General features: G+C 41.6%; 1 protein-coding gene across 1 annotated transcript; it reads right to left on the bottom strand.

Moving 5' to 3' along the window:
- Positions 1-9,012: 9,012 nt before the first annotated feature.
- On the bottom strand, positions 9,013-14,630 carry KRT12 (keratin 12). Its single transcript, XM_032871598.1, has 8 exons — positions 13,967-14,630; positions 13,509-13,591; positions 12,169-12,325; positions 11,116-11,277; positions 10,892-11,017; positions 10,540-10,760; positions 9,795-9,865; positions 9,013-9,121 (listed from the first exon to the last, which is right to left on the bottom strand). The coding sequence occupies exons 1-8, from the start codon at positions 14,579-14,581 to the stop codon at positions 9,030-9,032; spliced, it is 1,527 nt and encodes a 508-aa protein (XP_032727489.1). The 5' UTR covers positions 14,582-14,630; the 3' UTR covers positions 9,013-9,029.
- Positions 14,631-17,763: the final 3,133 nt, after the last annotated feature.

Consider the following 17,763-nt stretch of genomic DNA (forward strand, 5'->3'; position numbering starts at 1 on the left):
GGTGTTCTATTAGTCTCAGGTATACTGTATAATGATTCTGCAGTTCTGTACATTTCTCAGTGCTCATCAAGGTAATCCCCTATATCTGTTTCTCCTATCTACCTCCCCTCTGGCAACCACTAGATTGTTCTCTATATTTGAGTCTGTTTTTTGTTCGTCTCTTTTTTTGTTTGTTTACTTGTTTGTTTCTTAAACTCCACATGAGTGAAATCGTCTGGTGTTTGTCTTTCTCTTACTGACTTATTTCATTTAGCATTATGCCCTCTAGGTCCATGTTAGAGGGGATGTTAGAAATTGCAAAATTTTATTCTTTTTTTGTTGTTGTTGCTGAGTAATATTCCATTGTAGATATATACTGCATCTTCTTTATCCATTCATATGTTGATGGACACTTGGGTTGCTTCCATATCTTGGTTATTGTAAATAATCCTGCAAAGCATCCTCTTAATCCCTACTATATGGTGGATACTGCTTAGCTGCTGTGCATTGAGAAATTTGGGTTTGTTTATTCAGTCTTACCAAAGATAAGTGGTGGAAAATTTGAGTTAAATAAATTTTAGAGTTAATAGATAAATAGAGAAAAGTCTGTTGAATATTTCAAGAAAATAATAGAAGAAATAGATCAACACTTTTCAGTGCCTCTTCTGTGGAAGTCCTGTGCTAAGCCCTGGGGATGCCACAGTAGTGTTGTTCCACTTTTATTCAGTGAATACTCTAGCCCTTGCACACAATTCCATGTACACATTTTCAACAGATACTGATTTTTTTTCACTACACAATGGGCTAGATTGCTGTTTTATATACTGGGCTGGACACCAGGGCTACTGTAGAAGGCAAAACAGTAGGGAGCTTAGGGATCTTACAGTGGGAGAAGCAGGCATTAATTCAGTAGTCGTGCACATAAATATATAAGAAGACTACAGTGTACTATGAGTGTATTTAATAGGAGAATCTGATGTGGTTATCACGGGGCGGGGAGGGGAGAGGAAGGGGTAGAGACTTCCCAACTTTTCAGGGGAGGTGACATCTAAATTCAAACCTGGCAAGGTGAGTTGGAGTTAGCCTGGCCAAAATGGAGAGGAAGCACATTCTAGGCAAAGAGGGGAAGGCCAGTGGGAAGGAGCAGGGTGTAGAAAAGCTGAACTAGGCCAGTAGGGGGACACACAATCTGAGAGACGGGAAAGGGGGCCGGCCAGACCTTGCTAGATTTTGGTCTTTATTCCAAGGACCAGGAAGCCTTTGAAGGGTTTTAAGCAATAGGGTGACAGGGTCAGGTTTGTCTTTTCAAAACAATCTCTCCCTGACTGTGGCGGGAGGAACAGAAGGGAGGGAGGTGCACATGGAAGCTGTGTGGTTTTCAGGTGAGGGGTGATGAGCAGTGGCCTGGACCCAGCTGGTGGTGGTAGGGATGGAAGAAAGTAACTGGATCACAGATACTTAGGAGGCAGAATGCCAGATGTGTCCAGGATGTGCTTAGAATATTTGTTGAATGAATAAACAAATGGATGGACTCAGGAGACACAGAGGTCGACCTAGTTAAGAAGTTACAATGGAAGGATTTTTAGACCAATATTGGTGGAATAACGTCTCTTGGCTTGTTTAGCCAAAGTACAATTTGACTGAAATGTATAAACTGGTTAAAATAACCCTTATTTCATGATTTTTCTACTAAACCAAACATAAATGACCCATAAACATTGTAAACATCTAGATAAGTTACGATGATATAAGGTATTTGTATGTATTTTTATATAGCAAGTGTTTTGTGATGCATGGCATGCAATTTTGGGATGTGGTTTTATATGATTAGGTTTTCTGAATGCCAGTACTTTGGAAAATGCAGCTAAACAGTCTCCCTCTGGAGAAATCAGGAAAGAATTATGTAACCTGCCGCTTTAGCTTTTTATCTGCAATGTTATATTGTCCTTTAACTCCCCAGAAATGATCTCCTCTGTCATGCAGCCCTTCCCCGTGTACCCTGGAGGTGACAGATGATGATGATAAAGATGACTAAAATGTTCAGGGAGCTCTCCTCCCTGCTGGGACCTACCTTCCCCTCGAGCGATTTTCATCTTCCCACTGGTTACCATTCAGTTCTTGCTCCTTCCAGCTCTGCAAGCTGTGGAAACACCTTCCAGAGTCACGTAGGGGAAGCTACTACTCAAGGCTCCACTGGGGAACCCAGTCAGATTCTCCCACCCTCCTCACCCCTTGGACCCCTTCTCCTTAACTCCCAACCTCTGAGTAATGAGACAGAGAGAGTGGATGTCATTGTTCTGCTTCATCTAGAGAGCATGGAGGGTGAATTCTGTGTTAGTCCAGATCTAGTTCTGTAGTGTTGGTTCCTGGATTCTCTCTTGATTAGATGGTGATTGTGTATGTTTGTTTTTTTAAAAAACAATGATGAAAATTTACCTTATTATTTATCAACCTACTCAGTTACTTATCAGATAAGATAGGGAAGTTTAACATTACTCTGTCATTCCAGAATCAGCACATGAGGTTGTGTATAATGGGTGTCCAGTGAAAACATCTTAAAGTACCTTGAAAGTACTTTACTATAATGAAAAATGTGTTAAAATACAATTAAATATTTAAGAGTATTGTAATTTAAAAATATTCCCCAATGTGACTCTTGATCTCTGGGTTGTAAATTCAAGCTCCACGTTTTGGATGTAGAGATTACTAAAAAGATAAAATTTTAAAAAATACCCTGAAAATACCGGTTTAACAGTGTGAGTTGCCCCCTTTAAAAACTTATAAAACTCCCGAAAATGAATGAAAAGGTGCCCTATCTTCCAAAAGGAATTGACTAAGCCTCCTCAGGCTTCTATTAAATAATCACATTTGCTGTGTATGGAGCAATGCCACTTCTGCCAATTAAAAATGATGGCAACTTGCCTTATTCTATTTGCATTAATGTGACCAAGGAGAATAAGGCATGAAACTTTATCATGTATTTACCTTTAGTTCATAAAAGCTGGTTATTTTCAAAAGAATATATTAAGACTTACATATAGTTGGTGCTAGATAAATATTGGTTGAATGAATGAATATACAAATAAAAATATGCGATCCCCCACATGTATACTTAAATATACTGATCATTGTTTAAAAAATTAAAAATTATACTTTAACTGGTTAAAAAAGTTGTATTTGCAGCTCTGTTCATTTGAAATATGAAATCAGAGCCTTAATGATTAAAAAAAAAAATCCCATGGTATTTGCAAATAAATGAAATATCCCTAAATGGATACACTTTCTTTTCTTTTTTTTTTTAAATTTTAGATTTTTTTAAAAATTTGTCAGAGAGGGGCGCCTGGGTGGCTCAGTGGGTTAAGCCGCTGCCTTCGGCTCAGGTCATGATCTCGGAGTCCTGGGATCGAGCCCCGCATCGGGCTCTCTGCTCAGCGGGGAGCCTGCTTCCTCCTCTCTCTCTGCCTGCCTCTCTGTCTGCTTGTGATCTCTCTATCAAATAAATAAATAAAATCTTTAAAAAAAAAAAAAAAAAAAAAAATTTGTCAGAGAGAGAGAGAGAGAGAGAGAGCGAGCACAGGCAGACAGAGTGGCAGGCAGAGGCAGAGGGAGAAGCAGGCTTCCCGCTGAACAAAGAGCCCGATGTGGGACTCAATCCCAGGACGCTGGAATCATGACTGAGCTGAAGGCAGCTGCTTAACCAACTGAGCCACCCAGGCATCCCTGGATACACTTTTCTTAGCAGAAACTTCATGTGTATATAACTTTAGGAGGTGCGTTCCAAGCTGACAACTAAAATGGACATATTCTGACCAGCCAAGTTCAGCCAGGGAAGTGGCATGGGATGAAGAGGATATATTCAATTAGGACACTGATATTTTTTAGTTTGATTTTGAGGTTATGATACTAATATTAAATGAGATTTAAATCTTAGGTCCAGCTCCAAGTCTTAAGAAACATTTACTAGCCCATAAAAAGTCATTTTTTCAGCTATGTGAATAAACTTTTCAATTGATGTTTGAGTATGTTTTTAAAAGCTTGAGTAGTCCAGATTGTTTGTCTGGTTCTCTAGATTTTGAATAGTTACTACCTTTCTTTTTTCTTTTTAGAATTTATTTATTTATTTGACAGAGAGAGATCACAAGAGGCAGGGAGAGAGAGAGGGGGAGAGAGGAGGAAGCAGGCTTCCTGCCGAGCAGAGAGCCTGATGTGGGACTCAATCCCAGGACCCTGAGATCATGACCTGAGCCAAAGACAGAGGCTTAACCTACTGAGTCACCCAGGTGCCCCTACCTTTCTTTTTTATGTGTTAAGACAACCTGCCTCCTTCCTGGTGGACTTTCTGGTGGAAACTAAAGCTACTCATTTGTTATTTAAGTAAGAACATTATAATTTACTAAGTTGATGCTTGTAAAAGTTTATTTTTTGTCTTTCTTTACCTCTCTCTTTCTAAAAATTTTATTATTATTTTTTAAAGATTTTATTTATTTGATACAGAGAGAGAGAGTGCACAAGCAGCAGGAGCTGCAGGGACAGGGAGAGGGAGAATCAGGTTTCCCACTGAGCGGGGAGCCTGACCATCGGGCTTGATCCCACGACCCTGGGATCATGATCTGAGCCAAAGGCAGATGCTTAACTGACTGAGCTACCCAGGCACCCTGCCTCTCTCTCTCTCTTTTTAAGATTTTATTTATTTATTTGACAGACAGAGGTCACAAGTAGGCAGAAAAGCCTGAGAGAGAGGGGGAAGAGTAGGTAGAGAGAGGGGGTGGGGAGCAGGCTCCCTGCTGAGCAGAGAGCCTGATGTGGGGCTCCATCCCAGAACCCCGAGATCATGACCTGAGCTGAAGGCAGAGGCTTAACCCACTGAGCCACCCAGGTGCCCTCTCTCTCTCTCTCTTTTTTTTTTTAAGTGAACTTCCTAGGGGCACCTGGGTGGCTCACTTGGTTAAGTATCCAACTCTTGATTTTGACTCAGGTCAAGATCGCAGGGTCATGAGATCTGATACTGTGTCGGGCTCTGTGCTGACTGTGGAGCCTGCTTGAGATTCTCTCTCTCTCTCCTCTCCTTCTGCCTCTCCTACCACCTCTCTCCATCTCTTTAAAAAAAAAATACATAAAAAAGAAACTTTCTAGTATCAAACATACATACCTCAAGTGGCTTGAAAAGCAGGGTTAATGTTTTAAATGTTCAGTTCCTGAGATTCCAGTAGGTGGCACTCTTGCAAAGCCTCAAGAAGTGACTGCTTTGGCAATCTAGGGTTGTTTTCTAGATTGCTCCCTTCCTACTGTGAACTACTTGCAAACCACTTTATTCTGGATAACTAAAATTTATGGTTTCCCTGATTATTAGAGTTATACATGCTCTTTGTTAAGGATTTTAGGAAATGTACATGAGAAAAAGTAAAATTAGTCTTCCAAGTCCTTGGTAATTTCCAGGAGGTAACCACTGTAACAACTTAGTATATACAATATTTCCCACACTTTTCTGTGGCCTCTACATACAACAAATGCATATAAAAAGTAAACGTTTTAATTTGTAAAGGTTTATATTATAAAATAATCATGAATTGCATGTCTTTTGTTGTCTCATTCTGTACTTAGAATTTCTCTTATAAATTATTTTCTTTAAAGATAGAATTCTTACTTCTGCAATTCATTAATTCCTGAGTCCAAAGGGACCTTTTATGTCTCTGTTGAAGTCGGGCTTGTGATCTAGTGAATGAGGGCTGGAATCTCATGATAAGGATACTATGCTAAATGCATTTCTTAGCAGTGAAAATAGGGCAGAGTGAACTTAAATAGTAAACCTAACATTTCCTTTCTCAACTGAAGACTATAGAATATTCTGAGATATTACCAGAAAAGCACTGTAATTTTGGATTTGATGGCTGAAATCCTAGCCATTGGAGCTTAAGGGAAATTTTGTGATACTACTGATTTTTTTCAGGTAGTTCCCCCCACCCCAACATTATATAACTTTAACGCCAGCTAACTTCCTCTGGAGTGAGCAATCCAAGAGACCAAGCCAGAATTGAAATGCCTTTTTTTTTTTTAAAGATTTTCTTTATTTATTTGACACAGAGAGAGAGAGAGAGAGCGCGCGCATGCAAGAGAGCATAAGCAGGGGGAGCAGCTGGCAGGCAGAGGGAAAACCAGGCTCCTTGATGAGCAAGGAGCCCAGTGCAGGACTTGATCTCATGACCCTGAGATCATGACCTGAGCTGAAATCAAGAGTCAGACACTCAATCTACTGAGTCATCCAGGCGCCCCAGAATTGAAATGCTTTATTGACCTAATCTTGAAAATCACACACAGTCACTTCTTCAGTAGATCTACTCTGTTCATTGAGGGAGGGAACTATACATAGGGGCATGAGTACCAGGAGATGGGGATCCCTGGGGCCATCTTAGATGCTACCACAAGAAATTATCAATGCATAGACGGTTGCTTTGTTTTTTTACTGAGGTATAATGTTTATTAGTTTCAAGTATACAGTGTAATGAATCAACATTTGTGTATATTGTGAAATGATCACCACAATAAGGCTATACGTGTTTATTTTAGAATGATGGGGTTAGTTAAGATCACCTAGGGAATGAGTATATAGAGAGAGGATAAGTGGGAAGATTGGGCCAACATTCAGAACTCATAAATATGAATCTGAGAAAACGTGACAAGTGAGGTATTATCTTGGGGAGCCCAGTGAAGAAATGCTTCCAAAAGAAATGAATGCTGAGAAACTAAGTAGCTAAGAACCAATAAACTGGGTTTATTCTTGTGCAAAACCCCTTTCTCTTTTGAGTCTCATACAATTCAGATGTAGTTATAAGGAAGACAGATGTAATTTGAAACAGTAACTGTTCGCAGCCACTTTTGAGTGCCAGAAAAGGGACATTCTTTTTTACTTGGGGCGGGGGTGTGTGGACTTTATTCAGGAAAAGACCTTGATAATCTCTTCGGGTCTAAAAAGTAAGGTTCTCCTATGACATGTTCTAGAAGGGGAGAGCTGGGCAGAGAGTTGAACTGCTGTGCATAATACAGGGAGATAAACGGAGCACTGGAAACCACTAGCAAATATTAAAAGGAAGTGTGACTTCAGAACGCTGCATGCTGAAGCAAGTCAGCTAAAATGGCATAATAACCTTCCATGGGTTTTTGCACTCAGCGAGGGAATTCCTCCAGGCTTACATGACTCCTCCCTCTCCTTTCTGCTTCCTTTGACGCTCCTTGCTCATCAGTTTCCCTGGTTTCCGCATCCCATTTTTGTTCCATACACTAAGTAATAATAGAATGCAAATACTGAGTACTTGTTAGGTGCCAGAGACCGCTCCTAGTGCATTATGTACGTTACCTCATTTAATCTCCACAAAACCTGCCCACTTCAAAGATCAGGAAACTGAGGCCCACAGAAATTAGGTTACTTGCTATGAAGTGGCAGAGCCAGAATCTGAACCCAGTCTGGCTTTAGAGCCCAGGCTCTTAATCATTAAATCCTGTTCTCATTTTTCCTTTTAGGGTTTTGCATTTGCCAATCCAGATTGAACCCCCATCTACTCAGGCTTAGACTTTGGCCACCTTCTGCCACAACCCAGGACATGAAATCTGTTATTGACTTGTGGGTCCAATCTACCCCAACAGAAACCCACTCTGGGCCTCACCAGTGCCAGAAGGGAGAAAGGACATCAAAGCCATGTTTGTTTATAACCTTGCGTTTTTTCACATATGTTCCTCTCTTCCCTTTCCCCTTCTCTGCCTGGTTGGTTTCTTTTAAAAAATTAATTAATTAATTAATTAATTAACTTGAGACAGAGAGAGAGAGAGAGAGAGCGCGCCCATGTGTGTGGGGGGAGGGGTAGAAGGAGAAGGAAAAAGAGAATCTCAAGTAGACTCTGCTCAGCAGAGCCCGACTCAGGGCTCAATCCCAGGACCCTGATGAGATCACAACCTGAGTCAAAATCAAAGGTTGGACGGCCAGCCTACTGAGCCACCCAGGAGCCCCTGCCTGGTTGATGGTTGAATGAAGCAATTAGTTGCCTCCTGACAAATTGTTCACTTCTTCCTCCATGTGTCCCCTGAACTTCTGTGTGCCCTATCTCTCTGTATTCCTGGTAGATGGCTATCTCTACCCTCAACTGTGAGCTCCTCCAGGCAGGGACCCAATCTTACTCATCTTTGAGTCTCCAGTCTTCCACACTGTAGGGGTTCTGTAAGTGTTTCTTGACTGAATGAAAGAAGGTCTTAGAAAATGAACAGGACAATTGTTATCCCCTAGTGGACAATGTAATTTTGCTGTAACCTGGATGGGCTGATGTAAAAAGGACATAAGTTTTTTTTTTTTTTTTAAGGGTTTGTGTGTGTGTGTGTGTGTGTGTGTGTGTGTGTGTTATTTGACAGAGAGAGAGACAGCAAGAGAGGGAACACAAGCAGGGGAGGTGGGAGAGGGAGAAGCAGGCTTCCCACTGAGCAGGGAGTCTGCTGTGGGGCTCAATACCAGGACCCCGTGATCATGACCTGAGCCAAAGGTAGACACTTAACGACTGAGCCACCCAGGCACCCCAAGGACAGAACTTCTAAAAGAATCTTCTTAACTTAATCTCCAGCCTCGACATCTTCATCTCAGTGTTTATCTACGTTACTATTAGTATTTTACAAACCTCTGTCTATGCTCTTGACATTATTGTTGGAATCAAGAAGGTACATATTTCACATTATTGCCATTCATCTTTTATTGAACTCTATTAAAACAATACTACTTGATCAAAATCCTGTGATTAAAATATGTTCCAGGTCACCAAGAGAAAGTTTATTAGAAGACTACACTGGATCCAGAAAGATGTGAGGTGATTTTGGTTTGTTATAAAGACCGATATGGCCATTGTGACTTGTAATTAAAGAGCAAAAGGGACTCAAAGTGAATAGAGAATCCAAGAAAAATGAAACAGACTAAAATATAATTGAACTAATATAGTATCTTACTCTGAAAGGAACAATTTCTACTTGTAAATTTCCTGTTCCTAAGAAACCAAACATGGGGCAGATCTTGTGAAATTTTACATTAGTTCTTCTTGAACCTGAGATGAGACCACTTCACCATTCACCACTTCCTGCACAATTGTCTTGATTTTCCGGGATTTAGTTTGGTCTAAAGATAAAAATGGAATAAAGGGGCAAGAGTTAGTGTTTCACATATTCATCCAAAGTTGATTGTTGAGGTACTGGCAGATAGAATCCATCTAATTTAAACTTTCTTTTCTTTTTTTTTTTTTTTAAAGATTTTTATTTATTTATTTGATAGACAGAGATCACAAGTAGGCAGAGAGGCAGAGAGAGAGGAAGGGAAGCAGGCTCCCTGCCAAGCAGAGAGCCCGATGTGGGGCTCGATCCCAGGACCCTGGGATCATGACCTGAGCCGAAGGCAGAGGCTTTAACCCACTAAGCCACCCAGGCGCCCCTAATTTAAACTTTCAAAAGTGACTCTTGCATTCTAAAGTAATGTGTTTTATTTAGTGAAAATGAAATATATTCAGTATCTTATGCAGAAATGAAAATATATATTTTTTTAATTTAAAAAGTGGTTATGATGCTCATAACACTTCTTCGTAGAGTAGATTGTTTTCCTTCTGGGCTTGCCAGAAGTTTTACTACGGTACAGTCTACTCATTTTTCTGCAGGAATGCATAAATATTTTTTCTTGGTTCAGAATGCAAATATACCTTAAATTATTAATAACACTGCAATATTCAAGAGATCTTGTTTTAGTTATTAATAAGTGTGATTCTGACTTACTGTAAGTGATGCTTAGGGAATCTACATACCTTTAGAGGAACCAATTGATTGTGTTTGAGGTTTGGACTCTGTCACATATAAAGTTTCATCGAAACCGTCACTGTAAAGAAAACAAGGGAGGTGATACCACATGATGCTTTCTGGGAGGAGGAGAAATAAAGAGTTTGCTATTTAAGCTAACAGTGTACATAAAACTATCACTAAATAAAGAAGGTATTCTAAATTTCTTGATGAACAAAGAGTAAATACTGCACCCTGAGAGTAATCAGTGCAGTGGACCTTTGTTATCAAACCTTGCCTAAAACAGGCTCCCTAAGTGAAGCAAACTGGCAATTAAGGGCAGGTCTGATCTCAGAACTTAGATTTCCTGATTTATAGCCCTGGGCTCTTCCCCTACTCCAGGCTGCCGCTGCTTTGGGAACGTTCATCGCAGGAGGCTGTGAGGTGGTTTGGGTGGCTATTGTTTGATGTGTCATTCTTAGCATTGAGGCATTGATATCAGAACCCTAATGGGGGACTTCTCTAGTGCTCATTAGTGGTTCGCCTCTGTTTGTGGTGCCATTTTCCCAGCATTTTATGAATGATCAAGTAAGATAATGGGTGACAACACTTTGCAAAGTATAGAACTTGAATAAATCTAAGGCATGTTGTTAGGAGATGTGGTATTTTTCATCAGCAAAAGAACCCTTACTTCTGTTGCCCCGAGCGCATCAGGTGGCCACAGTTGGTCAGCCACTGAAGTTATTTTCAACCTATTTGAACCTGTCTATTCACCGTTGGGCCTCCCCGTCCAGGAGGCGGCGGTAGGTCTCGATCTCCAGCTCCAGGCGGGCTTTGGCATCCAGCAGCCGCTGGTGGTCGGCATTCTGGTGCTCGGTGTCGGCGCGCACCTGGAGCAGCTGCTCCTCCAGACTGCTGATGAGATGCTGCACCTGGGACAGCTGGCCGCAGTAGTCGCCCTCCACTTCAGCCAGCGAGACCTCCAGGGATTTCTTCTGCATGTGGGAGGGAAATGGCAGAACAACAGAGGGGACTGTTAAGAGGAAGGCAGCTGGCCAATGGCCTTACCAGCGTGGATGCCCGTTTTCTTTAGAAGTTGAAATGATGCTGTGTGCGCGCGCCCTACCGTGGCCAGCTGGGACTGGAGCTCTATCTCCAGGTTTTGAACTGCGCGCCTCAGGTCGGTGACCTCACTCTTGCTGGACTGAAGCTGCTCCGTGTTGGTGCTGATCTCCTTCCTGAGCTCCCCACTCTGCCACGGCAAAGAGGGGCAAAGGGATGTGAGCGCACGCTGCTCCCGTGGGTCTTTTCTGCAAATGTGGCAAAGCCTTTTATTTTTGTTTGTGGTACCTTTTCAATGAACCAGGCCTCTGCGTCCTTACGATTCTGCTCAGCGATGGTTTCGTACTGTGCCCTCATGTTGTTGAGGAGCCTGGTGAGGTCCACCGCTGGAGCAGCATCCATTTCCACGCTGATCTCCCCTGGGCCGCCTGCCCGGAAGCTTTGGAGCTCCTGGGGACAGCGAATGAAAGAGAGGGGCGCAGAGGCCCATTATAACCTTTGTGGGTCTCTTCCAACAGAAAAGAAATTAAACGTTATATTTTATGACCACGTTGGTGACTGACACAATGCATTAAAACTTTTTCTTTTACCTACAAATTCTTTTTTTTAACCTACAAATTCATAATTTTTCTTTTAATTTAAAAGAACTTAGACATTGTCTTGGGTCCCTAAACTTACCATGGGTCCTAGGGGCTGTGCCTATCATGGCAAATGGGTGAGTTGGCCCTGCTTCTTGGAGGTCGAGGGCCTTTACAAAGAAGGCAAAGCCTGGTGGAAAAGATGCAGTGGGGTTTTAACCACAGCTGCCAACTTGGGGCTGCAGGCCGTGTCAAGGCTTGCACACTGTACCATAGTCATGGATTTCCAATAGAAAGTTCTGTAGAAGCCCATTGCCAGGATCTTGATTAATGTCTGTTTATACACCAGGTTTTGCTATACTGTGTGGCTTACCAGAGTTCATTGTGTGTTTTACGCAGGGCATAACCAGTTTCTCAAACGTGTATAACATTATGTATTACTGATAGGCTTCTGTTTTTGAACTTTAAAAATACTATGTGTTTAGAAATCACTGAATTTGGACAATTGAAATTCTGGTTGTCCTTATCTAATGATGAAAACGACAAAATCAGAAAACACCTCTAATCTGTTAAACTTCAGTGGGAACCTCCATCAATCCCGCCACTACCACCACACATACACACACCCAGAAATTCAAAACAAATGGCCAATTTAACAGGGGTGTCGTGTGTCCCCCATTATCTGTTCTAACTCTAGATTTGTGAATTTAAAATTGTAATCTTTGGATTTGGGAGGGAAAAAGCAGCTTAGCAATCTGCCTACCTCCTCATGGTTCTTTTTCAGGTAGGCCAATTCTTCTGTTAGGTTCTCGATCTGCATCTCCAGGTCAGCTCTGGCCAGGGTCAGCTCGTCCAGGACCCGGCGCAGGCCGTTGATGTCGGCCTCCACACTCTGGTGCAGGGCCAGCTCATTCTCATACCTGAAAACCAAGCGCAAAAACAGTTTTTGGAGTAAACGTACCCGTTTGAATAAGTCCCCTGCCATCATCTTCAGGGTTGCTTTGTGTCCTGGGTGATTAGGTAGAAGTGGTAGCATTGTAATGTATGATGCTCTGTTTCCTTTTTAACATTTTTCTTTCCTTTTTTTCATAATAGTTTACTGCTCAGCTGGAGAGAAGTGAAAAAATTGTGAGATGAGACTTCTCTCCCATCAGTGAGCCTCAGTAGCCCTGCATCCCAGGGGGCAGTTTCCCCTTTGGCTGGCTGCCCTGGCTGTAAACAGTAAGAGCCACTCTCCATGTGGAGTTTCTGATGGAATCCTAAAAGCAGTTGAAAATAAATAATTTTTTTGCTTAGCTTTTATTCATGATTTAATTTAAGATTTGATACTTCTCTAATAGCTTTTATCAAGATTTTATAGGCTGAGGATCATCACCAGTACAACATCCTGCATAGAGATTTTGTGCAGCAAAATGAGTGTTAGTGTTTCTGCCTTTTTTTTTTTTTAAGATTTTATGTATTTATTTGACAGGCAGAGATCAGAGGTAGGCAGAGAGGCAGGCAGAGAGAGAGAGGGGGGAGGAAGCAGGCTCCCCGCTGAGCAGAGAGCCCTATGCGGGGCTCGATCCCAGCACCCTGGGATCATGACCTGAACCAAAGGCAGAGGCTTTAACTCACTGAGCCACCCAGGCGCCCCTAGTGTTTCTATCTTATGTGTGGGAGGGTGGAATATGGGAGAGGAGGAAGGAATATAAAAATAGATTTGTGGTTAGTATTTTAGTGGTGTGTGTCATCAGGAGAAAGATAATTTCACTTCTAGGTAAAAAACATTATTAATTCATTTTGATACATGGAAGATTGTGGTTTAGAACACTGGTGTAAATATTATGTTACATTATGACCCAAAAGCAAATTACAAGCATGGTGGTGATCCTAGTCCTAAGTGTAAGTAGCTTATAATTAAGGATGTGTAATGTGAACTGTGTTTGAATCTGTTTTCTTCCTAGAATGCCCAATGTAAATTTACCAAAACAACAAATGTGTGGAGCCTACGTACTGCAGAGGGTTTAAAATATTTGCCATCAACAAAGGCAGGAGAATGGGGAATAAGAAGAAATGATGAGACACATCAATTATCATTAGTTTTTCTTTTGTTCTACTCACTTCATTCTGAAGTCTTCTGCAGCCAGTCTTGCATTGTCGATCTGCAGGATGAGCTGGGCATTTCCAATGCTGGCAGAAATGATCTGGCAAATAGGGAAAAACATACAAAATGAGGTTGTAAGATACTAGTATTATACAAGTGCACCTGAGAAGAAATTTTTAGGTGATGTTAACATGCTATTTTATTAAGAATTTAAGGCAGTTTAACTTTTTATAAGAAAGCATTTACAACATTTTAAAAATTGAGAAGCATTTTTTTGCAGAAAGATAGTGGAAATACAGTCACTTTATGATAAAAGTGATAAAATGAAACTAAGTATCTTGAGATGAGAAATTGTTCCAGATAAAGCCAAATTGAAAAATACCATAAGTTTTAGATGGTTTATCACTGTAAAATATTATAATAGCAAAAAAGAAAAAAAAAACTCCCAAAGCTCCTCCAGAAACCACATCATTACCTCATTCCTGAGGTCTTCGATCAATGGGTAATATTTACTGTAATCACTCTGTGACCCGGGGTCTCCAGTTCCAGATCCTCGTGTTTCATACCATTCTCGAATTTTGTTTTCTAGCTCAGTATTAGCCTCTTCTAGAGCTCGAACCTTATCCAGATAGGAAGCCAATCTGTCATTAAGATTTTGCATGGTTTCCTTTTCTGATCCGGAAAGAAGGCCTCCATCATTGCCAGAGAGAATACCCATAGCACCACCACCTCCTGAGCTTCCCCCAAATCCAATTCCCAGGCCACCAAAGCCACCTCCTAGACCTCCAAAGCCACCTCCCAGGCCTCCAAAGCCACCTCCCAGGCCTCCAAAGCCACCTCCCAATGTTCCCCCATAAGCAGTGCCCAGACCTCCTGCAAGGGAAATTCCAGAGCCACCACCAAAGCCAGAGCTAGAACCAAACATGGAAGCAGCAGAAAAGCCTCCCCCACAGCTGTCCCCAAAGCCAAAAGTGCTCCCCCCATAGCTACTGCCAACAAGGGAAGCAGATGTGCCCCTGGCTCTGCCTGATGTCCCACTCTGGGAAGACAGCCGCTGGGGCAGCCCAGAGGTGCGCACTGAGAGAGACATCGTGTTGCTTGAGAGATCCACAGCCCAGGAAAGGGGGCCACAACCTGAGAGGAAGCAATGTCAGCAAGGCAGAAAGGTTGCCCTTTTATAGGTCATGAAATGGGTGTTGCAGTTGAAAAGTTCACTCTCTCCACTCAAAACATCATGCCCCCCATTTTTGATCAGCTCAACCAGTAAACGATTTATGCATACTGAAAACTCATTAGTATAGAAATAATTGAATAATTGTGCCCATTACATATTTGTTATATGAAAAGGAAATCTGGGTGGAGTAGATATAGGTTGTCACAAGAAATTTTCTCTTCCAGATTATTCCATTGCTTGTATTCTTTGCATTGTCCAGTGTTTTATGCACTGTGGGAAAGCAATGAGTGATTGTTAAATGGGTAAATTAATCGTACGTCGTCCTCAGCCTTGAGCTTCTTAAAGTTCTTCACTCATTATTTCCTACTTTTTCCTTTAGAAAACTGAATGTAAACCATCCGATCATGATCTAGGCTATATTCCAGTGGAATGTGGCTTCAGAAGCAGTTGTAAATGCATTGGTGGAAGGTGGAGGAATAATTGCGTTTTCTAGGGGGCGCCGGGGTGGCTCGGTCAGTAGATCATCTGTCTTTGGCTCAGGTCATGATCTCAGGGTCCTGGGATCGAGCCCTGCCTTGGGCTCCCAGCTCAGCGGGGAGCCTGCTTCTCCCTCTTCTGCTCACTCTGCTTGTGGGTGCATGCTCTCTCTCTCTGTCAAATAAATAAAATCTTTGAAATAAAAAAAATGCATTTTCCAGATTGATAGAGGAATTTGAGCTCTCAAGGATTTTAAAATCTCTGATTAGGATGTTACATGGTTTCTTTTTTTCTGATTCAGAAAGAGGACCCCTTAAACATTGAAAAATGCTGTTTTTGAGTAGAATATTGTGTAGAGTAGAATATTGAGTAGAATATTTTCTTAAAAAGATTTTATTTATTTACTTGACAGACAGAGATCACAAGTAGGCAGAGAGGCAGGCAGAGAGAGAGAGAGGAGGAAGCAGGCTCCCCGCTGAGCAGAGAGCCCGATGTGGGGCTCGATCCCAGGACCCTGGGATCATGACCTGAGCCGAAGGCAGAGGCTTTAACCCACTGAGCCACCCAGGTGCCCCTATTGAGTAGAATATTATTATATTATATTATATTATATTATATTATATTATATTATATTATGCAGCTCTTCCTCTGCATGAGAATTACCTTCTTAGTAAACTCTGTGAAATCAGGAGTCTGATTGTTCACTGCTCAACCCCCAGCATTGCTAATGTATCAAAATGCAATTGATTTTTTTGTATATTAAAATTCCATTACTGCTCTCACTCTCAACCCCTGTCCCCTACTCTAATATCCAGATATTCTCTGCCTTGACTCTAGCTTCCCAGAAAGTGAGGCAGGTACTTTAAACCTGTGAACAGTTTTGAGCTGGTGCTAGCAGTGCCCTGTGGTGATGTGGGGGCAAGTGACCCGAAGCCCACGTCAGGCCTCTCTAGGGAATATGCAGTGGCAATTATGGCAAGCAGAAGAACTGTTTGACCCTATCTCTCTCTCTCTCTCTCTCTCTCTATCTTTTTTCCCAGGGATAGGAATGATGAACCCCAGGTGAAATCCAATTCCAGTTTCCTTCTACCTTACTGAGAAGGGACGCACATGAAGGGACATATTTTCCCCCAGCCTATACACATCACAAGGAGCAAGCCAATGGGATTTCTTTTTTTTTTAATTTTTACAAAAGATTTTGTTTCTTTTTATTTGACAGACAGAGATCACTAATGAGCAGAGAGGCAGGCAGAGAGAGAGGAGGAAGCAGGCTCTCCGCTGAGCAGAGAACCCGATGTGGGGCTTGATCCCAGGACCCTGAAACCAGGACTGGAGCTGAAGGTGGAGGCTTTAACCCACTGAGCCACCCAGGCACCCCGCCAATGGGATTTCTAAGTAAAGGGATCTTAAACAAGACATTTACAGAAACTATGTATTCTCATTCACAATAGATATAAAAAGGATGCAGCAATCAAACGCAGACTCATCTTGATGAGAGATGCCATAATCCATTTGTTTCATTTCTTGAGAAGATAGAAATATGTTAAGTGGAAATGCCAGGGACCTCAGCCTCATATGGAAATTTTTAGCAAGGATTGCTTTAATGTATATTACAAGCGTTTTGTTTGAGCTTGTCCTTGTTTGAATTGCTGATAGTGATAGTGTGCTTACCATGTTGTGGACACCGGGTTAGGTAAACCGCAGACATTATCTTTAACCTTTGTGGCCACTTTTTAAGTAGGATACTTTGCTCCCATTTTTCCAAATAAGCAATCTGAGGGTGGCGATGTTAAATGACTTATTTAAAACCACACCTCCAGGAGGTGGTGAAGATAGGATTCGGGTTGCAGTGCCTTTTATAGACAACACAACCCTGCTTCTTACAGTGAAAACAGAAAAGAGTAGAGCGTCACTCTGACCCCTCAGTCATGAGACTGGATTTTGCTCTGCACATCAACCAGGAGCTTAGCTTGTCTCCTTGAATTGCTTTTCTCCTTGAATTGTGTTTCTCAGTGTTCAGGCTGAGACCCAAAGAATGACACCACCCATGAAATCCTACAAATACATGGGCAAATGTAGTTTTAGTTGTATTTTTTACATGTAACCACATTGTCAGAGATCATGTAAAGTACTGGTTCAGCTTGTACTTCCTGCACAGGAACTTGACATTATGGTCATTAATAATTAGTTATAAGCAGGATTTCCCCCCTTTCCCCTGCCTTCAAGGATAATTCCATTATTATTGCCATAGAAATGAAACAGGCTATTACTGGCTTACAGACTTGAGGAGATGTGCCCAATCCAAGCTTGTAGCTTAGCGTCATCCCATAATATGGCAATATGATTAACTTGAATTCTTGAACTTGGAACTGATTTTGTGCTGAAATATATATACTTTCCACCGCTGATGCCTAAGTGTACATTTTAAATAATTATGCTCAGTATCTATACATTATGTTTACGTATTATTCCTTCGTGTTTCTATACATATTATTTATCATCCTAGACTGTAAGTTTCTCAGGTAGGGACTATGTTAATTTTTTTTTTTTTTTTTTAAATCCTGAGTCTTAGCCTAGTGTTCGGCTGAGGTTCATCCTTGTACGTCTGGAGTTATTTAACT

This window comes from Lontra canadensis, unplaced genomic scaffold (assembly GCF_010015895.1).
Source record: "Lontra canadensis isolate GAN:19392208 unplaced genomic scaffold, GSC_riverotter_1.0 scaffold43, whole genome shotgun sequence".
Lineage (NCBI taxonomy): Eukaryota > Metazoa > Chordata > Mammalia > Carnivora > Mustelidae > Lontra > Lontra canadensis.

What these genes read in the sequence shown, in the direction of transcription:
- KRT12 (XM_032871598.1), bottom strand. Translation starts at nt 14,581, where the DNA reads ATGTCTCTCTCAGTGCGCACCTCTGGGCTGCCCCAGCGGCTGTCTTCC. An exon ending in AGGCCTGGTTCATTGAAAAG is followed by an intron (nt 11,018 to 11,115) that starts GTACCACAAACA and finishes TTGCCGTGGCAG; the next exon opens with AGTGGGGAGCTCAGGAAGGA. An exon ending in ATCAATTGGTTCCTCTAAAG is followed by an intron (nt 9,122 to 9,794) that starts GTATGTAGATTC and finishes TTTTATCTTTAG; the next exon opens with ACCAAACTAAATCCCGGAAA.